The following is a 23956-nucleotide window of genomic DNA, read 5'->3' as shown; positions in this document are numbered from 1 at the left end:
CTCGCCCTCGTGAAGCCACGCCGCCTACCTTCATACGCCTTGCCTCGCGCCTCGCAGGTGTGTCGAGGTGGCCGCCGTAGCGCACCGCACCGCACCGGGCTGCCGGTTGCCTTGCGATGACCGGGAATCGCTGATGCATGCTTGACTTGAGCAATCGGAGAACGCGACAAGATGCGTGTGTGGGGAAAGAGGTGAGGCCGAGGGCTTTGTGCCAAAAAATCAAGACAGCGCACGGCCAAAAAATCCGAAGTCGGGCGAAGCGTGGGCGAGGCCAGGCAGGCCTGTCCAGCAGGGGCCGCGGGCGAGGGCGAGGGACAGGCCTGGCCTGGCCTGGCCTTGCCCAAGCGGGTCGGGCCCGGCCGTTGTGCTGGCTGGGGGCTGGCTGGCTGGCTGGCTGGCTGGCTGGAGGGCTGGAGGGCTGGAGGGCTGGCCGGCGGTGCGTGCGTGCGTGTGTGTGCGTGTGCGTGCGTTGGTGCGGTGTTGCACCTCGCTCTCCCTCCCTACTGGTCTCAGCCTACCTGCTCTTGCTCGTCTTTGGCGGCCCTTCCTCCTCCCTCTGCCTCCTGCATCTGGTCCGAACGTCGACGCTTCTCCACCACCATCTTTCGCCCCTCCTACCTCCCGCCCATAGGCATCGAACCGTCGCTCTGCTCTCGTCTCACCCGGATACCTGGCTCTCTCTCTCTCCTGACAGGGTTGGCGCAGCCCGTGCGGCTTCCACCTTCGACACTTTGCGCCGCCTGTCCATTCCATTCGGTCCTTCGCATCGACGCTCGATGCACTCGATCCCTGTCTCTCCCACTGTCGCCGGCTCATATCGTCCCTGACCTTGTCCTCGACTCCCCAACCGTCACCGCATCGGACCTGCTAGCAATCCCAGCTGCTGACCCACCAGCCACGGCAATCGTCGGACGGCGGCATCCTTCTCCAGCGCTGCTGATCTGCACCCGACCCGTGCAGCTCTCTGCGACCCAGTCTCGCTCGCACGACCAGGACCTCGACTGGACGCGGACCAGCTCGGACGCTCGCATCACGGACCGCCAGCATCGACCCCTCCATCGCTCCCCTGAAAGGACTCGGCACCAGTCAAGGGGCCCGCTCAGCAGAGTGCGGAAACAGTCTTGCGTCCCTCGACCGAAACTCGCGGGCTCGATCCTGCCCCAGCACGCTTCTAGTGGCCTCGAGGATCTCGTGGAGCCCCGACTTCGGTCAACAGTCGACCAAGCCGCGAGCGATTCCGCACGGCTACCGCCCCCTCTGAGGGCCTGCACCCCTTCCCCGGTCACTGGCCTGGGCGCGTATTGCTTGGCGGTCCGCCCCGCCATCTTCGCTGGCTGTCACCCATGGCCTTCGTCCTGCCTTCGATCCTCCTTTCAAACCCATTGGCTCTCAGCATCGCCGCTCAAATACCTCGGCAGAGCCCCGCAGCAGCCCATCTGCCTGCTTCCGCGCATCAAGTCGAGGAACCGGACTGCGCCTCGTAGCCGGTTCCGTCACCTGTACTTGGCAGGCCCACCGTGATCACGTCGCCGTGAGTGTTTGAATCAGCCTCGATCACCTCGGACGCACCCGGTGCTGCTGGAGCGGCAGGTGGTACGTCTGCGGATATGTGGACACGAGCCGTCGGGCTGAAAACAAAACCTCGCCTTCATTGTCCCTCCTGCACTGCATCGTCGCACTCAGAGACAGTCATGGCGCGGCACGACAAGGCTGAAGCCTCGGGAAGCGCACGCGGCGCCGAGTCGATAGCCAACTTTTACGGCAGGGCGTCGGCCGACGGACGTTCGGGCTCGGTGCGCTCCCGGAAGCATTCGAGCAGCGGCACAAACTACGTCGACCTGCCGAGGTCATCGTTCAGCACCGAGGGCACGTCGAACCGCTTCCTGACGGACGACGAGGGCACCGAGGAGATCTGGGCGGACGCGCAGGACCGGGGCCCCAAGGTCTACAGCACGTTTTTCGCCGCCGCGGCTGCCTCGCGATCGTCGCTGTCGCAGCGACCTTCGCTCCCGCACCTGCCCGCCTCTTCGCCGCAGGCCCGTTCGCAGCAGTCGCAGTCCAACTCTCCGGTCCCGTCGTCGCCCCTGACGCCGGCGTCGAGCAGCGGAGCCATCATCGGTCATCGGCCAAAGCAGAGCTCGGTCAAGCGCCTCGTCGGCCTCGGACAGTCCGGCGGCAGCCCGACGGGCCCAGGCGCATCGGACGCGTTTGTCGGTCCCGCGTCGTTCTCGTCCGGAGAAGTGACGAAGCAGGCCAGCTGGTCCGGTCAGCCTTCGTCTACTTTCGGCCCGAGCCGAAAGAGCTCGGAGCAGTCGTTGACGTTTGCCGACCTGGGACCGCGGCGAGACTCCGCAAGCGGCGTGTCGAGGACCGCGCCGAGCGCAGCACTTCGTCCGCGCACCTCTGCGGTCAACGGACAGCGCATCGCGGAGCCACACGGCGGCCTGGGCCCCGACGACGGCCGTGAGGGCCGTCTGATCGGACTCGGACTCGGGGATCCACCGAGCTCGTCCGACGTTTCCGAGTTCGAACAGGGTCGCGGCTACGGCTGGAACCCTGAGCGCGAGCGCTCGCGGAGCGGCAAGGACGGCCTTCGCGACGATCGGCGCGAGGCGATGAGCAGGAAGGGCAGCCTCGCCCCCTTGGGACGCTCTGGCCTGGCGAACTCCGAAGTCGACCTAGCGCGGTCTTCGCGGACGGCCTCGTCTGGCTCGCAGCGCTTGCATCCGGACGTCGGTCGGCCTTCGCAGGACGTCGTCGCCATGAGCATTGAACAGGAGCAGGCAATGGACAGCGACGCGTCGTCGGCGCCGCGGACCTCGGCCTTTGCAAAGCTGTTCCGCCGCAAGGGCAAGCAGAGCGGCGACGGGAAGCCCGCGAGCCCAGTGGATGGCTCGAGCGCCTCGACGGCTCGCAACGTCTCGCCCGCTATTCGACAAATCAGGCGGACTGCCAGCCAGAATGTGCTGCAGCAGCAGCGGGCCGCATCGATTGACGATGCTCCGCTCATGGTCGTATCGCCAAAGATGGGCCCGCCACCGCCGCCACCACCGCTGCCGCCTCCCCCCCCGCCTTCCGCCGCCGCGGTCGCCCTCGACGCACGCCGGACTGCAGATGACGGCAGCCGGCCATCGCAAGTGCACAGGCGCGAAGAAGCGTCGTTCGACGAGCCTGGATCGGCCACCCCCGACCCGCAGCTGCCGGCGCCAAGCTCGGCCCAGAAGGAGCAGCGCTGCCCGCTCTGCCTTCGGACGAACGAGAGAGACCCATCCCATCCCTCCCGGAGCCGCAACCGGCCTATGCCACCTCGCCCTCCGAGGCCGGCGGCCTGCGTGTGGATACGACGCCGATCCCCGGCCGCAACCAGCCATCTCCATCGACGCCGCTATCGCGATCCAGCGTTCACCGCCACATGAAGCAGTCCTCGATCGATTCGTCGTCGTCTAGCGCGCGTCGAAGGTCGCTGGCCTTTCTCGCCTCGGCCATCACCATGGGCTCGATCGCAGACCAACAAGCCGCCGGCGACGACCGCGCGTCCCCGCGCAACCTCTCGTCGAGCAGCCTCGACCTGCACCGGCCCAGCACCGCCATCGGCACCGTGTCGCCGGCCGTGGCGGGCGCGAGCTCCGAGTCAAAGCCGGGCTTGGCCCCACCTATAGGCGAACCGCTGCATAAACCGCTGTCGTCGGGGCTGCCCACCGTCGAGAGCCCCACCGAGGACGCCAGACCGAGCCCCATGAGAAACCCCAACCGGCCGAGGCTGGTTGCCAAGGGTGCGACGCGCGAGGACGCTGTCCCGTCGGCATTGACAGAGTTCCTCAAGATGGACGCCGCCACCCCCGGCGGCAACGGCCGTGCCAAGGTCCACAAAACGGCCGCCGCCATGTACGCGGACGCTTACCGCTCGTCGTCTGATGAAGACGGCCCGGACATTCAGAAGCCCGCATCGCGGCAGCCAGACCGCTCGGCGCCAAAGAGGAAAGGCAAGGAGGAGGACACCGAGCACGCCGTGGCACGGCACAAGGGCAAGGCGCCCTCAGGTCGCCGCGGCTCTGCCGACCACCGGAGCGGTATGTCGAACCTTTCGCGCGCCGAGTCGGGCCGATCCACCGCCGGAAGCTCAGAGGCCAAGAGGAGCGCGCTGAGTGTCTCGCCAAAAGCCTCTCGGGCCGCGGTCAAAGGCACGTTTTCGGCAGCGCCCGCAGGCCCGAGCATGGGCGGCTACGTGTCGCCCTTCTACGTCGCCCCGCTGACCTCGGTCGATGGTGGCATCGGATCGCGCAGCAGCCGCCCGACCGGCAGGCGGGCCAGCGCCAGCTCGCGGTCGATTGCGAGCGATGAGTCCAAGAGTGTCAAGAGCGCCTGGTCCGGTTCCGGCCCGCAGGCCAGCCGCAAAGGTTCACAGAGGGCAGGCTCGTCCAAGACCTCCAAGAAAGCACCCGGGGACGTCGACGCCGCAAGCCAGGATCTGGAGTCGGCAGCGCGGCGCACAAAGTCACACACCAACCTCAAGGCAGCGGCAAAAGAGGCCGAGGGGACGGAACCTAGCCATGGACGCACAGCCGCCGACCGCCCGCCTGAACCCGAAGAGGCTGCCACTTCGTCTTCGGCCTTGCAGGCGCGCCGCCCATCGCTCGGCATACCTGCCCCTTCCAAGGCGAGCGGCGCATCGCTGACGGCCGCAGCCGCCGCTCCGGTCTCGCCCTCGCAGAATCGCTCGCGCAGCGCCTCGAGTTCGTCGATGTTCGGGCAGCGCCTCTTCCGGCGACCACGCACCGCCGGTGGCGACATGAGTGCGCATCCGGTCCCGAGCCTGCAGGACCCTCAGGCGGCCGAGCCGAGTCAGCGGGCCGCTTCCTACGACCTGCTCGCCTCGCCGACCGACTCGATCGAATTCGAGATGCTCGACACCAGCGCCAAGACCCTCGACGTGTCGAGGCCCCAGCGGGGCAACAGCATCGGAGACGTCGGCAGGCTCTCCCACGACGTCCCCCGTGCGCCCAACGAGCTGACCGCGAGCGGCGATCGCGAACCTCGTGGACGGAGCAACTCGATCGCATCGATCGACGTGCGCAACGTTGGCGGCCGCGGCGGCTCGAACTACGGGCGGGCCTCGTCAGATGCTTACGGCGCAGATCGAGCGTCTGGTGACGCCGTGGACCGGCGCGGCTTTTCGCCCTCGAGGCTCGAGTCGAGCGGTGGAGCGGCCAACCTCTTTGGCGGCGGAGGGGCTCCGCGACAGAGGACATCGTCCCTCCTGCCCACCTTTGGCTTTGGTCGGACCCGCACATCCTCCAACGCCGGGGCGGGCAGCGCAACGCCGGGCGGCGGCCGGAGCGGCGCCCGAAGCCCCGAATTCGGCCACGATGGCTCGAGCTCGGTGGCCGGCCTGCCGGCCCACGAGAGCGGTCCAAAGTCGTTTGCGGCTGCTCTCGCCGGCATCGCAGCGGGCGAGTCTTTAGCCCAAGGTGGCGGTGGGATGCGTCGCAAGAGCAGCTTCCGCGCCTTGACCGGCAGCCGCAAGGGGTCCGCCTCGGGCCCCGGCGGCGAGTTCAAGGCTCGGAACAACAGCACGAGCCTGCATCCGGAGGAGTACGTGCCTCGAACCAGTCGCGACTCGGGCGACGAGAGCCGATCGGCGGGGCGCGCCAGCATATCCTCGACGCGAAGGTCGAGCTCGTCGCGCACGTCGTTCCAGCGTCGGCCGTCGAGCCGCAACCACGACTCGGCGACGGACCTCGACTCGCCCGGCAACGCGGTGGCCAAGCGGCCGCCCAAGGAGACGGCGCCGCTGAGCGACGAGAGTCCGGAAGAGTACGCCGAGCGCATCGCCGACACCGTGCCCAAGACCGAGATCGCCGCGGTCCTCGCTTCGAGCGCCGACCCCTTCTACACGGCCGCGCTCCGCCACCACATGACCATCTTCTGGTTCAACGGAAACGCGCTCGACATTGCGCTGCGCAAGCTGCTCATGGACCTGCACCTGCCCAAGGAGACGCAGCAGATCGACCGTGTGATGGAGGCCTTCGCCAAGCGGTACAACGAGTGCAACGACGGCCTGTTTGCCTCCGACGACCAGCCCTACATCCTGTCGTTTTCGCTCATGATGCTCCACACCGACGCCTTCAACAAGAACGCCAAGCACAAGATGACCAAGGCCGACTATCTCCGCAACACCGGGCCGAGCGGCGTGCCCACCGAGATCCTCGAGTACCTCTACGACAATCTCACCTTCACCCAGTTCATCTACGTCGAGGACAAGGACGACCTGCAGCGACGCGCCAACGAGGCAGCGCTGGGCCTCAGCGCCTTCCCCGGCGGATCAGGCGGCGGCAACGGCGCGGGCATCGGCGGACCGTCGCTGTACTCGGCCGGCGCCACGGCCAGCCAGGTGGCCCGCGCCCGGATCGACCCGTACTACCTGATCGCGCAGGGCAAGCTCGGAGAGCTGCGCGCCGACATCGACCATCTGATCCCCGAGGACACGCCGTTTTCGTACACGGGCACCCTCGCCGGCTTTGACATCGACCGCCTCAACGCCGCCTTCCTACATGCTCCCAGCATCGAGATCGCCACTGGGCGGTCGGCAGCGACAGCGGCGGCCCCGGCCGCGCCGCCTCCATCGCACTGGATCGGTCTCGAGGCTGCAGCGCACATGCAGTTGCACCAGCCGCCGCCGCCGCCGACGCAGCAGCCGGACGAGGTCGTGAGCCTCAAGGTCACCAAGGTCGGCGTCGTCAGCCGCAAGGACGACGTGGGCGACGGCGGGCGCAAGGCGGCCTCGCGCAAGTGGAAGACGTGCGGACTGCTTCTCACCGGCTCGCAGCTGCTGCTGTTCAAGGACATTGTGTGGACGACGGCGCTCCAGTCGCAGATCCTCGACCAGGTGGGCCACTCGCAGCTGTCCAACGGCATCGGGCCGTCTGGGCCCGACGACGCCGAACCGGTCGAGGGAGGCGTCGTCATCTCGCCCCGCATCACCTACTTCCGGCCCGACGGCGTCATTTCGCTGGCCGATGCGGTCGCCGTCAAGGACAACACATACGTCAAGTACGACTTTGTCTTCCGCCTGCTGGCGTCCAAGGGCCGCCAGTACCTGATCCAGGCGCAGAACGAGGACGACATGAACGACTGGATCCACAAGATCAACTTCTGCGCGTGCTTCCGGACGTGCGACCTCAAGATCCGCGGCCTGGACCTTTCGAGCCGCGCGTCGTTTGCCGAGGCGGCGGCGTCATCGTCGCTGGGACGCAGGGACAGTCGCAGCCAGGCGCGGAGGCCGTCGGCGGCCTCTGAGGCCAGGAGCTTCGCCAGCGAAGGCTTCAAGCTGAGCCACTCTTCGACGTTTTCGTCGATGTCGGACATCGACTCGCAGCTCGGTCCAGACTCGGGCTCGACGCTGTCTCGGCCCAGGAGCTCGGCCGCCATGGCCGCCGCAGCAGCCCGACCCCTGAGCCCGACGACGACTGCGACACCGGGCGCCGACGAGGACCGGGACGAGGACCGCGAGGAACTCGACGAGCAGGGCGACGAGGCCTACCGGTCGCTTTCGCCCGACTCTCGCTCCCGCGCCTCGAGCCGCGCCTCGTCGTCGCACATTATGCCGCTGCTGCAGAAGCGCCTGGCCGCGCGGCGCGAGCTGATGCTGCAGAAGATCGAGGAGACGGGCGTCGCGCTCAAGAAGGTGACCGACGTGCTCGACGAGGAGCTGCGCCTGGCGCGCCACTTTGCGGTGCTGACGCCGTTCCAGAAGATGACGCGGGACCGGATCGAGGCTGCGGCGCTGCCGCTGTCGAGGAAGATCAAGCAGTTGCGCCTGGAGCTAGCCAAGGAAGAATCGCGCGTAAGGATTCTCAAGCTCGACCTGGCCGCCGGCGAGAGGCTGGCCAGGAGCGCGGTGCCGAGCCTCCGGCTCTCGACGTCGTTTGTCAACGACGCCAAAAGGGCGCCCGGTTCGCAGCTCGCGACGCCGCAGCTGCTGGAGCTCAGCGGCATGTCCGAGACTCAGGCGGGCTTCGAGGACATGTTTGGGTCGCCGCCTTCGACGGCCACGGGCTCCGGCACGGGCACGAGCACGGCCGTGGCGACTCCGACGGCCGCCACACGGAGCTTTGACCCGGAGGTCACCTCGCCGATCGAGGCGGCCGGCCGGGCTAGGCTGGCCCAGAGCCAGCGACGGCCTTCGTCGGATGCCTCTGCCGCTGCCGCCGGCGGATCGAACGCCCCGCCTTCCCACGGCACCCTTCCTAGCAGCCGGATCACCAAGCCTGCCCACCAGCAACGGCACCTCACCAACCTCAATTCGGTTTCGGAGCAGCCCGCGGACGAGTCTCCGGTGCTCGCGAGCGCTCCTCGACTTGGCGGTCCGGACGATTCGTTCGCGTCGAGCAAGCCCAGCGATGCTGACGCCGACGCCGAAGGCGATCTCGCCAGCGCCGACGCGACCGACGTGACCGACGTGACCGACGCAGACGACGAGGACGACGACGGCAGGCTCGATGCTGGTGGTGCACGACGCGAAGCTGATCGTGGCGGCGACCGCCGTCAAAGCAGCCTCCCGGTCGAAGCCAAGGAGGCGACCGAGGGATCCGTGTCGCCGTCGCGCTCGTCGGTCTCGCGCTCTTCGGCATCGTTCGAGGCGCGGCGAGGCGACGTGAGCACCGACAGTCTTCCAGTCGAGGCCGACGAAGAGGTGCCCGAGGAGTGGGACATGTCGAGGCTTGCGCGCGACGGGGGCAACCGCATCAGCCTCGTCGACCTGCCCTCGCCCGGCGAGTTGCAGGAGGCCACCACGCGGCGCTTCATCTTTGGCGTGTCGGAGAGCAGCACCGTCGGCTAGACAAGATGAGATGGTATATCCACTAAGACTGCCTGCCGTGGATGCGATTGGCGCTCGGCACTGCCCCGCTCCCGCACCCGCTCCCGCACCCGCTCTTCCCCTTTGCTGGATTTTCGTGCTCGCATTCCTTTGCAGCCTGAGATCACCGTCGCGCTTGGTCGCTCGCAGCCCAACTCGGCTGAGCGTCACTTTCGTCCGCTCCGCACACCCCCTCTCTCCTGCCTTGTCGCTCCTTTGCCTTCTCGTCCCTACTTGACCGTCACTCTTTTTGCTTGCTGCTGGGCTCGCTGACCGTGGCCTGGACCCGGGCCGAGATGGCGATCCGCTCCTTGTCATTGCGTCTTTGTATCGGCCGTCACGACACGACGCAGTTACGTTTAAGAGAGCTCGAAAGAAGGATCCTGCCGAAACCCGGTCGTGCGCCAGCGTGGTCTGGCGTCCGTCGAGCAGAGAGATGTGGGGCCCCCCCGTCTTCTTTCGGAGCTGCAGTCCGAAGGTGGGCCGGGAAGTCATTCTCGCACGAGTGGTCGCGACTCTGGGCCCTCACGCACGACAGGCTGCAGCGCTGTCGGATTTTGCGAGGGCGGCAGGGATGACTTCACGGCCGCACCAAGCGGCGAGGCGAGGCGAGGCGTCGTTCGTGCGTGAAAGCAGGTAGGGCCCCCCCGTCCGATCCACGCAACGCAACGCAGCGCAACGCAAGCCAACGCCGCCCTGCAGACCGACCGGTTCAAGGCCCCTCGCGGAAGCCGGTTGGGCATGCCTGGGCGACGGGGGCGGGTCTCGGTGCACCTACCTCGCTCGCCAGTCACCCGCAACGCACCCTTCCCTTGCTGGCTGGCTGGCTTGCCTGGCTGGCTTAGCGTGGCCTTGCCTTGCCTGGCTTGCTGGGATCTTCCTCGCTTGCCCTCGCGCCATTCCGCTTGAAAGCCAAGCCGACCATACGGGCGCGCAAGCAAAGCAAGCGACGTCGACCTGCCGTTGTCCCTTTGTGCCTTTTTTGCGGGGTCAGAGACCCGGGGGCTGCCGTTGGTGGGGCCGAGGGGCGGATGGGAGCGCCGCACGGGTGCTGCTGGATTCTAGCCCGACTACCGGCCGCATCCAGGCGCAGGCGCAGGCAGAGGCCGGCTCATCCGGGCCCTGGCCCTCGCTCGCTCTCGATCGTCGTCTTCGCTGGTTGCCCTGGCCTGGGCCACCCCGCAGTGCGTCTGGTATATAGCGGGCCCCCCTCCTGCTGCTGCCCCGCATCCACGCCAGCCCCCGACCCCCCCTCTCTACATCCACCACACCCCTCCCGTCTCTGCGCTCCTCGTTTGCTTTCCGCGTCTCCATCCAGCCAAACGTAGCTCCGTCTCCTCTAGTCCCCGGAGAAGTCGTACAGCGCACCATCCCGCCTCCCTCCCTCGTCTCGAGCTTCCCCTGTCCACCTCGCTCGACACCTCCACCCGGCTCGGTCCATTTTCCCACCACAATCCCCCTTGGCACACGCATACACGGTCGCCCACCATGTCCGACTTCCCTAGCACAGAGAACGGCAAGATCTCGCTCAAGAACCGCGTCGTCATCGTCACCGGTGCCGGAAACGGTCTTGGCAAGGCGTGAGTACTACTAGCTCGCACCTCTTCTGCCGCTGTGCCTCTGTGCAGCGGCGTGCTGCGCTGGATCGGCATGCTGACCCGGCCGCCTTGTCTCGAACTGCCGCTGTGGCTCTCCCCCCCTCCGCCAGGTACGCCCTCTTCTTTGCCTCGCGCGGCGCAAAGGTCCTGGTCAACGACCTGGGCCCGGCGGCAAACGACAAGAGCAAGAAGGCCGCCGACCTCGTCGTCGAGCAGATCAAGTCCAACGGCGGAGAGGCCATCGCCAACTACGACTCCAACGTCGAGGGCGCAAAGATTGTCCAGCAGGCCGTCGACAAGTGGGGCCGCATCGACATCCTCATCAACAATGCGGGCATCCTGCGCGACAAGTCGTTCAAGGGCATGACGGACAAGGAGTGGGACCAGATCACCGACGTCCACATCACCGGCTCGTACGCCTGCGCAAAGGCCGCCTGGCCCCACATGCGCAAGCAAAAGTACGGCAGGATCCTCAACACGGCCTCGGCCGCCGGCCTCTACGGCAACTTTGGACAGGCAAACTACTCGGCCGCCAAGATGGCCATGGTCAGCTTCTCCAAGTCGCTCGGCATCGAGGGCGCAAAGTACAACATCCTCGCAAACACCCTCGCCCCCGTCGCCGCCAGCCAGCTCACCCAGACCATCATGCCGCCGGAGATGCTCGAGAACCTCACGCCCGACTACGTCGTCCCCATCGTCACCTACCTCGTTTCGTCCGAGAACAAGGACATCAACGGCCAGGTGTTTGAGTGCGGCGCCGGCTTCTTTGCCATGGTCCGACGCGAGCGCAGCCGCGGCGTCGTCTTCAAGACCGACGACACCTTCACCCCCGCCGCCGTCCGCGCCAAGATTGACGAGATCCTCGACTTTGACGAGGGCGCCACGTACCCCGAGAAGGTCACCGACGCCAACCACATGGAGTTCCTTGAGCGCGCCCAGGCGGCCAAGCCCAACGACCAGGGCGAGGGCCCCGTCCGCTTTGACGGCAAGACGGTCATCGTCACGGGCGCCGGCGCCGGTCTCGGCCGAGCCTATGCCCTCATGTTTGGCAAGCTCGGCGCCAACGTTGTCGTCAACGACTTTGCCGAGAAGAACGCCGCCGCCGTCGTCGACGAGATCAAGAAGGCCGGCGGCAAGGCGGCGCCCGCCGTCGGCTCGGTCGAGGACGGCGAGAAGGTGGTCAAGGCGGCGCTCGACGCCTTTGGCGGCCTCCACGCCGTCATCAACAACGCCGGCATCCTGCGCGACAAGTCGTTTGCCGCCATGACCGACGACCAGTGGCACGCCGTCATCAACGTGCACCTGCGCGGCACCTACGCCGTCTGCAAGGCCGCCTGGCCCATCTTCCAGAAGCAGAAGTACGGCAGGATCGTCAACACGACGTCGGCCGTCGGCATCTACGGCAACTTTGGCCAGGTCAACTACGCCACCGCCAAGTCGGGCATCATTGGCCTCACCCAGACGCTCGGCATCGAGGGTGCCAAGTACAACATCCTTGCCAACACGATCGCGCCCAACGCCGGCACCGCCATGACCTCGACCATCTGGCCCCAGGAGATGGTTGACGCGTTCAAGCCCGAGTTTGTCGCGCCCATGGTCGGCTACCTGGCCAGCGAGGCCAACACCGAGCACAGCAAGCTGCTCTTTGAGGTGTCCGGAGGCTGGGTCGCCGCCACCCGCTGGCAGCGCGCCGGCGGCCACGCCTTCAGCCACGGCAAGCCGCCGAGCCCCGAGCAGGTGGTCAAGAGGTGGAGCAAGATCACCGACTTTGAGACCAACCCGAGCTGGCCCACGAGCCCGAGCGAGTCGCTGGGCGACATCGTGTCCAACTTTGGCCAGCAGTCGGACGAGGAGGACGACGACGAGGCCGACGGCGGCGCCGACAGCTACATCGACCCCGAGGACCCCGAGGAGGTCAAGGCGGCCAAGCGCGAGAAGATCGAAGAGTCCGAGTTCACCTACGGCGAGCGCGACGTCATCCTCTACAACCTCGGCGTCGGCGCCACGGAAAAGGAGCTCGACCTCATCTTTGAGCAGGACGACGAGTTCAAGGCGGTGCCCACGTTTGGCGTCATCCCGCAGTTTACCGCCTCGAGCGGCATCCCGCTCGACTTCCTGCCCAACTTTAGCCCGATGATGCTGCTCCACGGCGAGCAGTACCTGGCCATCAAGAAGGAGATTCCGACGAGCGCGACGCTCGTCAACCGGCCCAAGATCCTCGAGGTGCTCGACAAGGGCAAGGCGGCCGCCGTCACCTCGATCACCCACACGCTCGACAAGGCTTCGGGCGACGTCATCTTTGAGAGCCAGAGCACCGTCTTTATCCGTGGCTCGGGCGGCTTTGGCGGCAAGAAGACGGGACGCGACCGCGGCGCCGCCTCGGCGGCCAACAAGCCGCCGCAGAGGAAGGCGGACAAGGTCGTGACCGAGAAGACGACCGACAGCCAGGCGGCCCTGTACCGCCTGAGCGGCGACTACAACCCGCTCCACGTCGACCCGAGCTTTGCGGCCGTGGGCGGCTTTGACAAGCCCATCCTGCACGGCCTGTGCTCGTTTGGCATCTCGGGCAAGCACATTTTCCGCGCCTATGGCCCGTACAAGGACATCAAGGTGCGCTTCACGGGCCACGTCTTCCCCGGCGAGACGCTCGAGACGAGCATGTGGAAGGAGGGCAACAAGGTCATTTTTACCACGCGCGTCGTCGAGAGGAACACGCAGGCGCTCGGCGCCGCCGCCGTCACCCTGGTCGACTAGGCGCGCGCGTGCGCCACCTGCTCGCCCGCCCTGGAAAGCAACCTTGTCACCGCTTAGTCGCCTGGAGTAGTAGTAGTCTGCGTGCTGAATGTCCGGACCGAGGCGAATCGATTCTTGTTCTCTAGCTGAGCTGCGAGTGTGGCGTGCGAAGAGGCGGGCATTGCGATTGGCCGTTGTGTCCGGGCCGGAAGAGGAGGAGGGGTGGGAAGAGCTGGGCGGGGACGAGTGGAGCCGACGCGTCGTGCCAGCCGAACCGAGCAGCGCAGATGAATCGCAGACAGAAGACACGAAGACAGCAGCAGTGCTCCAAAAAGGCGGAGAGAGGGTCGGCCAGGCTCAGGGGACCCTGACATCCCGACGTAGCGCGCCCGACTCGTCAAGGCCAGCCTGCCTCTGCTCCACCATTGCAACATCATCCTCTCACCTGGCCCTCTTGTTCAACAGAGCAGATCGACGGCGACGGCGACCAACGTAACTCGAACGACAGCAGCAGCCAAGTAGGCCTCGGCGCATCCACCTCACCCAAAACTCACGACCGAGACTAAATCCTGCCTTGGAAAGAGGCGCTGCTGGCCCTCGTTCTGGCTTTAAATCCAATCCTTCAGCCCCAGCCCCAAGCTGGCTCGACCGCCGAGCGCCGCGAAACTCCCCGCTCGCGACACGGAGATAGAGAGAGAGAGCGACGAACGCCTTTAGAGTAGTGTTGCTTGATGCGACCCTCGACCTCCCTGCATCTCACCGCCAGCGCATCGCTACGATCAACTGGCCGGAAACAGCCCTCGCCGACTCCGCTCCTTCACCACCACCATCTTCACCGCCAACAAAATCAGCGGCAGGCCCACCAGCTGCGACCCCGGATATCGCACCCGATCACGCCCCTCGCGCACGCCACGACTCTGCATCACCATCGCAGCAAGTCGACCCACTACCCACCGCCGCCCCACCCCGCGGGCCCTTCCAAGCGCCACACCGTCCTCCCCAAGCCCACCCAGCCAACCTCTTCCCTCCCGCACGAGGAGCGAGTCGCGGCCAACCGACAACGAGGCCCGCCCCAGCCCCCTCGACGACCCGGCCCGCCCCGCCTGGTCCGCTACGAGGACCACGTAAACCAGCCAGAGAGGTCCAGCCCGCTCTCGCTCTACCCTCGCAGCTTTGCCCACCCTTCCTACCCGGATCCGGCCTCGTACCGCGCCCACCTCTCGTCCAGGCGCGCCCCCGCCAGCCTGTTTGGCCTGTTCCCATCGGCCACCTCGACCGCCGCCAGCCTGACGCTGCCCCCGACCACGAGCGTGTTCGCCAAGCAGCCGCCGCCCACATCGCAGTCTGGCAACGCCGCCGCCGCTGCTGCTGCTACATCTCACGCCGTCGAGCCATACCAGCCCGCTGCATCGACGCCGGCCAAGCTCGATTCCACCATGTCCTCGTCGACCGCGGTGCCCGCCAATGAGGGCGAGCTTCGCCAGCGCAAGGGAGCCGCCGCCGAAGAAGACGCCGGCGCCGCTCACCACGACCACGGCCATGGTGACCACGACCACAAGCACAGCCTCTTTGGCCACTCGCACCACCACGGCCACGACCACGGCAGCGCCGAGGAGGCCGACCAGCTCATAGCCGCGCTCAAGGGCAAGGGCGACCGCGGCAGCAACATCACGCTGCTCGGCCTCGCCTCCAACGTTGGCCTTTGCGGCGCAAAGGGTGTGGCGGGCGTCTACCTCAACAGCGCCGCGCTGCTGGCCGACGCGGCCCACTCGCTGTCGGACATGTTTGCCGACCTGGTGACACTCTTCTGCTGGAAGATGTCGCAGAAGCCGCCCTCGGCGTCGCACCCGCTGGGCTACGGCAAGTACGAGACGATGGGCTCGCTCGGCGTCAGCCTGGTCCTCGTCGCCGGCGCCGTGGGCATCGGCTTCCACTCGTACGGCCTGCTGCTCGAGGCGCTCCAGCCGACGCTGCAGCACGCGCCCGCCGCCATCCAGGCGTTTGGCTCGTTTACCGGCTCGATTGCCCACGCCGGCAGCCACGTCGGCCACAGCCACGACACGGCCGCCGCGGCGGGCGGCGAGGGCGGCCTGCTGGACCCCAACGCCATGTGGTTTGCGCTGGCCAGCGTGCTGATCAAGGAGTGGCTCTACCACGCCACGCTCAAGATTGCAAAGGAGGAAAACAGCAGCGTGCTCGAGGCCAACGCGCTCCACCACCGGTCCGACAGCTTGTCGTCGGCCGTCACCTTTCTCGCCATTGGCGGCAGCTGGCTCGGCTTCCCCGTCCTCGACCCGCTCGGCGGCCTGCTCGTCGCGGGCCTGATTGGCAAGCAGGGCGCCGACCTCCTCATCGGCGCGCTGGGCGAGCTGTCGGACCGCGGCGTCGAGCCCGAGGTGCTGCAGCGCTTTGACCGCGCCATTGCCGCCGTGCAGCGCGACGAGTTCCCGCAGCTGCTCCGCGGCTGGAGGGACCTGCGCGCCGTAAAGAGCGGCGTGTCCACCTTTGCCGACGTCACCCTCGAGCTGCCCGGCCAGACGTCGCTCGAGACGGCCGGAGAGGTCGAGGTGCGCGTCCGCGACGCCATCGTCAAGGCCGTCAAGGGGGTGAGTAAGGCGCTGCGCGAGCGCGGGCCGGTCGCGAGAGCGGCCGGCTGTGGCAGTGGCAGCGGCAGCACAGAGAGGCAGCGAAGCGGCCCGACTGACAATGTACGGCATCTCTTGCGCCCCCTCCCCTCTTCATCCATTTCTTTGCCCTCTGCCTGCAGGTCAAGGAGGTCCGTGTGCGCCTAGATGTCGTAGACGAGCAGGCTTGACGGCCGCCGTCGTTGTTGTTGCATCGCTGCGGTCCCCGCCCTCGTTGCGACGCGAGCCCCCCTTCCGCTCGCTCGCTCAGATAGAAGCATCCTACCGGATCACCGGCCCTCGTCTGTCCACCTCTCCATCTGCTCGAACCACGATGCGTGGTAGTCATCCCGTGCGGATCCGCTGTACCGCCGCCGAAAGCGAGCAGCGTCGAGGATAAAGGGCCTTGCGCATGAACGGCCCACGACCGCAGCACCGATTCCCGCCATGCCAGACCAGGCCACGCAACGTCACGCCAAATCGGCCATCACGCGTCTCCTACTCAAGTGCGGGTTTTCGGGTTTGCGTATATTACCGCAGCGCGGCGGCGGCGGCAGTCATGGATGCAGCGCGAGCGAGAGAGTGCATGCACGCCACAGAGCGCAGAGATGTCAAAGGGGCGAGGGAGGTGGTGCGTGCCCTGCCCTGCCCTGCCCATCGAGGTTCTTTTTGGTGGTACATGAAGGGGGGGGAAGAGACAGCGAAGAGGCGCTCCAGCGAGCACATTCCACGGCGAGGCGAAAAACGTGGCGAAACGCTTAGTCAAACAGCCCGAAGCCCATGTCGTCGTCCTGTTTGGAAAGGCGTGAAGGATGTAGAGGAGGGGAGGGAGGTGTACGAGGTTAGCAAACGGTGAAGGAGGCATGGTGGGGTCCGTCTCGAGGCGTGAGAGGGTAGTGCGACGCATCCCCAAAAGATCGGGCGCGGGCCGGGATTCCGGCGCGTGCTGCGGCAGCATCCGACTTTGCCTCGGACGCCTCCACACCGCTCGCGACGACGACCTGGCGCCGGCGAAGGCATCGATAGCCTGCAATGCACCGCCGCCGCCGTCGTCGTCGTCGACGATCGAGACGGTGTGGAGAGAGGCGTAGGGAGAAACAGGGGTTTGGCGCGGACGACACTTACGGACTCCTCCTTCTCCTCCTCCTTCTTCTCCTCCTTCTTCTCCTCGGCGGCACCACCAGCGGCGGCGGCACCACCGGCAGGAGCAGCGACGGCGACGGCAGCACCGCCACCACCGACGTTGGTCAGGAGCTCCTTGACGTCCTTGCCCTCGAGGGCCTTGGCGAGGAGGGTGGCCCAGATGGGCTCAACGGCGCATCCGGCAGCCGAGGTGAGCTGGACGATCTTCTCGGACTGTGAGCGGCGAGACGTGGAGGGGGGAGGGCGGGAGAAGTCAGCATGCTGCCATCGATGGTCACCAAGGAAGACCCGACGCAGAGGCCTTGGCAGCGTCCAGGTCCCCGAACCTCCGGCCGACTTGGTCATGTCCACCCAAGCAATTCCGAGGAAAAGGTGGCCATCGAGCTCGCCGTGCTTGTGCAGGCGTCTGTCCATGTGTCCCTGCACAAGAGCTCGACACCCTCGCGGCCGGCAGGCACACGATCAACGAGACAACCACCCCATCGACGGTTGCCATCCCCTTCATCCTTCGAGTCCTGGCCCCCAGCCCATATCGACCTGGTCCGTGTCGTGCTAGTGCCGGCACATCGACCGGACCTCCATAGGCCTCCTCATGTGACCTTGACCTCCTAACCGAGCCACGTCCTTATCCCACAACGTCCTCCTTCAAGCCGTCCTCCGCCCTTCCTGGTTGCCAAGGCCTCTGAAGCGGTTTTCGACGGCAAGGTGCCGTAACGAGATACGCACGGTGATCTCGAGACCCTCGTCAGCGAGGATGAGCGAAGCGTAGGTAGCGGCAAGGTCGCTGTTGGAAGCCATCGTCGAGTGTCGAGGTGAGGGAGGCGGTGTAGGTGGGGTGGTCGGAGCAGATGGGGTCGGAGAGTGGTGGAAAGGTGGAAGATGCCGGTCAAGGAGCGATTGTCGAAGTGAAGCGAAAGAGACAAGGGGCAAGAAGGAAAGAACGATTCAAGGTGAGTGTGCTGATCTGGAGCGACTTGTTCTCCGCAGCTGACTGCGTGCACGACTGGCAATCCCAGCAACATCCCGAGACACCGAGCAGCCGCTCGCCGTGTACGTCGGCTCATGGGTCGACCAAAAAGACCATCCCGATGGGACGTCGTCACTGTGTCTCCATCATCGGTCGTCGTCGCGGTGGTCGTTTTTGGTTTCCTCGTCGGTGTTGCTGTCGTGCTGCGGTGCGGGCCGTGACGCGATGCTGCTGGGGATGCTGCCGGTGACGCCTCGCTGTCCTCGCCGCCGTCGGACACTTACGAGGAGGCCATCTTGAATATGTCTTAGCTATCGGTGGTGAGTCGGTAGTCTTGAAGGTGGTGGAGCGCACGAGATGCCGATGGCCATTCAAGGTTTCCTGGCCCCGGGCGCGCCGACCACCAGCGGCCGCTCGAGCCCCGCCAGGCCACCTGCCTGCTTGCCCGCCGCCCGCCTCCCTGTTGGCTGGGCCGACTTGGCTGGCAGCGCGGCTGGGCCCGTCGGGCGCTGATCGCTGCGACTGCTGGGCCAAGGCGGCTGGCGGAAGCGGTAGCGGTGACGGCGTTCCCTCGCGGGCTCAATCCTTCCTCGGCCGACGCGTGAGAGTTTTTCAAAAAGACCGAAATGCTCATGCCGATGCCACTCGCTTCGGACTGGCAGGACCCGATCTAATCTTGGCCTCATCGGGCTGAATTTGGGTCTGTCGTGCGAGCGAGGTGCCGACGCTTTTCTCGGCATCTTAGGGCCGAAGGACCCTAGCCTGCCTGCCTGCGGCCGCTGGCGCTTGGACCCTGACCCGCGGGCCTCTCCGCCGGTGCAGACAGCAGGCAGCTGCAAGCTTGGCTCACATGCGTGCTGGAACGACGTTGCAGCTTGTTGCGCACCGCAAAGGGACCGCCGACGATGCTGGCTCTCGATGCTTGGCTGTGCTGCGCAACTCCAGCTTCCACCTCCACCATCCTCGAGAGTCTCTTGGCCGTCGGCACCATGCTTCCTCTCTCTTCGCCGTCACGGCAACGTACCCTCGCGACAGCGGCGGCGGTGGCCACGGTGGCGATATCGCTGCTGCCCCGGGGTCACGCCCATGAGCACCACCACGATGGCCCGGCGGACAACTCGGTCCCCGTCGACAGTATCCTCTGGATCCACATCGCCGTCCAGAGCTTCACCTGGTTCCTCCTCTTCCCGCTCGTCATGGTGCTGGGCCTCATCCGCCACCGGCTACATGTCCCGCTTGCGGCCGCCTCGATGGCCCTCACCGTGGCCGGCTACTTTCTTGGCCACGCGCACGGCGGCAGGTCGTTTCCGCACACGGCGCACGGTTCGATGGCATCGTTCCTCGTCTTCTACCTGTCCGCCCAGACCTTCCTCGGCGTATACCTGAAGCTGCACCTGCAGTGGCGGCCGGAAAAGTGGATCCGACCCACGCTCGTCTTCATCCACGGCTTCCTTGGCAAGTCCTTCCCCGTCGTCGGCTGGGTTCAGATGGTGTTTGGCATCACCACGCTCCAGTCGTGGTGCTTTGGCGGCCACCTGGGCCAGTGTCTGGCGCACTACATCATGGGATCGGCCTTCCAGGCGTACGCGGCGATCCTGCTCATCATGATGAAGGTCGGCGGCGCGTGGCTCGAGCGCCGCGGCCAGTCGCAAGAGTGGTTCGACAGCTGGGTCATTATGCTCTGGGGCATCGTCAACACCTTCACCGAGCACCACGGCGGGCCCTGGACTCACAAGGACCTGCAGCACACGCTGATGGGCGTGCTGTGGTGGGCCGGCGGCGCAGTGGGCATCTGGCTGAGCAGGGGCGGCCGGAGGAACGTGTTTCCTGCCATCATCATCCTGCTCACCGGCTGGGCGATGAGCGCACACGAGCAGGCGCTGGTGAGTTCGGGACATCTTCTTGGCCATCGTCGTAACAAACTCGAGCTTGACGACGCTGAATAGTCTCTGCACGTTCCTGGCACTCCCCACAGATGATCTCCACCAAGGTCCATTCGCTCTTCGGCTACTCGCTCATGGCGGCGGGCATCACGCGCATGATTGAGGTCTGCTTCGTCCTCAAGGACCGACCCACTGGTACCACCGACGGCGCAGAAACAGACGCCGCGCCCTCACATGGCTGGTATCCGATCCGCGCCTTCCAGTACCTGCCTCCTTACCTGCTGGTGGCGTCGGGCGTCCTCTTCATGTCGGCGACCGACGAGGAGCTGCGGTGGGCTCACGGCAAGGGCGTCGACCATGCCACGTGGGGGCTCATCGACTTTAGCGTGTCGATGATCATCTTCCTGTGGATGAACGTGCTGCTCGACCTCTTCATCTCGTACGGCGGCATGTATGGGGCAGCGAAGGCCAATCGGTCGAGCGCGCGGAGCGGGGACCGCGAGGGCAGCGCGGCGAGCAGGTCGCAGTACGCCCGCCTGAGCTTGGGCCAGAGCCGGTTGCAGGCCGATGGTCCCATTGGCGGCAGCAGGCGTGATCCGGCGACGCCCGAGGCGCACCAGATGAACGGCTTGCCATCGCTCAAGAAGCGCGGCAGCCCGCACCTCGACGGCGACGACGACGACGACGAACCCCGCCACGTCCTGTTCGACCAGGAGGACGACGATCCCTTCGAGGAAAAGGACGACGGTGACGACGATGCGGACGAGGAGAGCGGTCTTGACGGCCGGCGGCCGCGGATCCGGCTCTGAGGCCTCGTCGCAGTTTCCCGCTCAGCTCGCCCGCATGGGCGTCGCCGCTGCCGCCACCGACGCCGACGCCAGGTCTCGTCTTGTATCTGTACCGCCGTCATCTCTTCTTCCCATCCCCGTGCAAAGGCGCTTCCGCGGTCCTAGACAGAGCACGACCTTGTCGGGGCCCGGAGACGCCTCGACCTCGCCGCGGATCACGCCCACCGGACGCAGCAGGTTGCGGGCAGAGGCTGGTGAACCCCGCACAGACGGAAGCGAGCAGCGCAGCGCTCCTCGAATGAGCGGGCGGCGGACGCACGTTCCCCCTCTTTGCCCGCCGTCTTGCTGGGGGGCCTGCGTGGGCGTCGAAAAACCTGCTGGAACTTTTTCCCTGCCTTTGTTGCGTGCGTGAAAGGAGCGGCCAGGCCAAGACCAAGCACGGCAGGGCGAGACAGGCAGACTACTCTGGCTCTCTCTTTGTGTTGGAGCGTGCGCGCGCGGGCGAGGTGGCGCCACCGGCCAAGACGGCTGGCTGGCTGCCAATCAAGCGAGGGCAGGGCAGGGCAGGCCACTTCGCCCTCACCTGCGTCACACAGGCCAGGCCAGGCCAGGCCAAGGCCAGGTGCAAGCAAGGTTTTTGTGGATTTTTGGGCCATCGGCAGCCCTGGGGTCTGGTCCAGCCTCTCTCTGAGAGCAGGCACGGCCGGTGTGTGTCTTCGCTGCGGGTGTTGGCGCTGGGGCCCACGACTCTGCCTGGCCTAGCAGCGGCGGCTGCCCTTCTTGGATACATACCGACGGGTGGTATCGCAGCCGCACTTTCGCCTCGCCATCGTCTCTACGTCCACCATCGACTCAACAGAGGTCACGCACATACGTCGCTCGCTCGCTTTCTTCCTCGTCCGGCCCAGCAGCCGCCTCAGATCCGGCTCCAACGAGCAGCCGCGCCTTCTTCTCGATCCGAGCGCTAGAATCCCTGGCTCCCAGCCTACACGCTCTCAAGCAGTGATACACGACGCACCCTTCTTGCTCCGTTCGCGGCGCCTGCAACCATCCTAGAGGGCCACCACTGCTACCGTTCGCCGGCTACCGCGAGCCTCGTTCCTCTTTCATAGACCAGACGGCGCCACCATGGCGCAACCACCGCAGAGAGCGGCGCACCACCACCATCACCATCACCACCACCACGGCCACGTCGTCGACCCCTCCCGACGCAAGAAGAAGCATCCGCACTCGCATCTGCAGCAGGAACTCGAAGACGACGAGGGCAGCACCAACAACTTCATCTCTTCGTCCAGAGACGCGTCCGAAGAGGACAATGACGACCAGGAGGAGACTTTCGACGACGACGCTTCCATCGCCTCGCTCAGACACCACCACCAGCAGCCCAGCACCGGCAGCGTCGTTGCCGTGCCCGTCTCTTCCTCCACCGCATCCATCCCGCCCAATGACCGCGACCAGGCCCTGATCGAGTCCAAGCCCCACCCCCTGTCGCAATCGCACAAGTTCAAGGGCAACCCCGAGGATCGCACCCCCTCGAGCTCAAGCCCGCCCAAGGCGGCACCTGCTCTGGGTCACGCCCAGCTCCGGGCCGCGCAGCAGCAGCAGCTCGGTCATGCAGCCTCGTCCGACGAGGAGTATGCGGCGACCCGACCCAGCGTCGGCGTGACGCTCGCCAACGCCGCATCGACCCTCTCGAGCTCCTCGTCGGCCGACCTTCTGCCCAAGGTCGTCTCTCACCGGCAGCAAGACGCGGCCGGTCGATCTGCCAAGGCAGCGACGGGTCTCAGCCTTGACGCCTTGCCGGCCACCTCGGCATCCCTCGCGAAGCAGTCGGCAGACACGCCTGGCTCTTCGGCCGCGACCACAGGCGTCGCGGTGCAGGGCAGTGCTGTTGTCACGCCGCGTGCGACAGTCGAGCCAGTCAGGGAGCTGACGACTTCGCATGGTGCCGAGGGGAAATCAGCAGCGACTGGGCATGCGCAGGTCCAGGGCGGCGGTGCAGGCAAGCGGAAGGGGTCAAATCCGCACCAGCTCTCGGCTGCTGCTGCGAGCTTGCGTGACAGCAGCAGCACCACCCTCGACAGCGACGTCGATGGCGGTACGACGACGGACGGCGCGACTCCGTACGATGGCGATGTCGAGTACGCCGCCCGCACCCCAGTCAGCGTTCAGATCAGCGGAGGCGGTCGGCCAGAGATGACGTCGGACCGTGGGCCTGTGGGCCCCTCGGTGGCCTCTCCCTCCCAGACCCCGGGCACGGCGGCCACATCTACGGGCAGCTCCTGCACCGCTCCCGACCAGGTGCCCTCGCGCACGTATATCCAGGTGGTCGGCTCGCGGCATCCGGACTGCCACCCGGACGGCGACAACGCCAAGGAGGAGAGCTTCGACTCGAGCCATATCGCCAGCGCTGAAGACATCCGGCGGTGGGTGCACGACGCCATCTTCAACCCGGACCCGAAGCGCGACTACTCGATCAACAAGCCGCCGCGCAGGATCGGCAAGGACGGCAAGGAGAGGCCGATCCGCATCTACGCCGACGGCGTGTACGATCTCTTCCACTACGCGCATGCCCTGCAGCTGCGCCAGGCCAAGCTGTCGTTCCCCAACGTGCACCTCATTGTCGGCGTCGTCTCGTCGTACAGCTGCAGCTCGCACAAGAACAAGCCGATTTTCTCGTCGGCGGAGCGGTACGAGTGCGTGCGCAACTGCCGCTGGGTCGACGAGGTGCTCGAGGACGCGCCGTGGGTCATCGACCAGAACCTCATTGACGCCATGGAGATTGACTATGTGGCCCACGACGAGCTGCCCTACGAGGGCAAGGGCATCGAGGACGTCTACGGCTTCGTCAAGAAGCAGGGCCGCTTCCTCCCGACGAGGAGGACCGAGGGCGTCAGCACCAGCGAGCTGCTCGGCCGCGTCGCCGAGGTCTACCGCACCGGCACGCTCGACAAGAAGCTGGCCAAGGTCGGGTTGAGCCACCTCGCCTTTAAACCGGACGAGTAGCCGCGGTCGTCGTTCCTTGGTTCCATCGCTCCTGTACTTTCCACACGCTCTCTGTGCGACAGCCAAAGCCATCTGCATCCTCCTCGTGCTCGGTCCGAGTCGGCCTGTTTGTGTGGTCTGTCGAGTCCAAGCGCATCGGCTGCATCGGCGGGGGGGAGGATCAAGTGAGGTGAGGTGGTCTGACCGTGGCGCTGCCGGCTTGCTTGCAGCTTTGGGAGCTCCACATCCAATTTTCCCCGAGGTCCGCGAGGGGGGAGGCCATGAGGGGAAACTCGGGCCCAAAATGCGACCAGAAATGCTCTCCTTTCGTCTCGACCCTCACCGACACCGTGTAGCGGACACTCTGCAATCACCGCC

At 66.4% G+C, this 23956-nt stretch overlaps 6 protein-coding genes across 6 annotated transcripts; 5 read left to right on the top strand and 1 right to left on the bottom strand.

The window, feature by feature from the left end:
- Positions 1–3412: 3412 nt before the first annotated feature.
- On the top strand, positions 3413–8839 carry PFL1_00290 (uncharacterized protein; the record flags this gene model as incomplete). Its single annotated transcript, XM_007877787.1, has 1 exon — positions 3413–8839. One exon carries the CDS (start codon positions 3413–3415, stop codon positions 8837–8839), a length of 5427 nt encoding a protein of 1808 aa, XP_007875978.1.
- Positions 8840–10345: 1506 nt separating this feature from the next.
- Positions 10346–13209, top strand: PFL1_00289 (uncharacterized protein; the record flags this gene model as incomplete). The annotated part of the gene is made up of 2 exons (XM_007877786.1): positions 10346–10437; positions 10566–13209. The coding sequence occupies 2 exons, from the start codon at positions 10346–10348 to the stop codon at positions 13207–13209; spliced, it is 2736 nt and encodes a 911-aa protein (XP_007875977.1).
- A 710-nt stretch (positions 13210–13919) lies between these two features.
- PFL1_00288 (uncharacterized protein) lies at positions 13920–16003 on the top strand (the record flags this gene model as incomplete). Its single annotated transcript, XM_007877785.1, has 2 exons — positions 13920–15794; positions 15956–16003. The coding sequence occupies 2 exons, from the start codon at positions 13920–13922 to the stop codon at positions 16001–16003; spliced, it is 1923 nt and encodes a 640-aa protein (XP_007875976.1).
- Positions 16004–16570: 567 nt separating this feature from the next.
- On the bottom strand, positions 16571–17753 carry PFL1_06829 (uncharacterized protein; the record flags this gene model as incomplete). The annotated part of the gene is made up of 3 exons (XM_007878174.1): positions 16571–16603; positions 16938–17168; positions 17682–17753. The coding sequence occupies 3 exons, from the start codon at positions 17751–17753 to the stop codon at positions 16571–16573; spliced, it is 336 nt and encodes a 111-aa protein (XP_007876365.1).
- Positions 17754–18911: 1158 nt separating this feature from the next.
- On the top strand, positions 18912–20614 carry PFL1_00287 (uncharacterized protein; the record flags this gene model as incomplete). The annotated part of the gene is made up of 2 exons (XM_007877784.1): positions 18912–19805; positions 19898–20614. The coding sequence occupies 2 exons, from the start codon at positions 18912–18914 to the stop codon at positions 20612–20614; spliced, it is 1611 nt and encodes a 536-aa protein (XP_007875975.1).
- A 1107-nt stretch (positions 20615–21721) lies between these two features.
- On the top strand, positions 21722–23599 carry PFL1_00286 (uncharacterized protein; the record flags this gene model as incomplete). The annotated part of the gene is made up of 1 exon (XM_007877783.1): positions 21722–23599. The coding sequence occupies one exon, from the start codon at positions 21722–21724 to the stop codon at positions 23597–23599; it is 1878 nt and encodes a 625-aa protein (XP_007875974.1).
- Positions 23600–23956: the final 357 nt, after the last annotated feature.

Source organism: Pseudozyma flocculosa (assembly GCF_000417875.1).
Source record: "Pseudozyma flocculosa PF-1 unplaced genomic scaffold scaffold00001, whole genome shotgun sequence".
Taxonomy (NCBI): Eukaryota; Fungi; Basidiomycota; class Ustilaginomycetes; order Ustilaginales; family Ustilaginaceae; genus Pseudozyma; species Pseudozyma flocculosa.
Note: the sequence above shows the minus strand (reverse complement) of the source record. Positions and strands in the feature narration are given on the sequence as shown.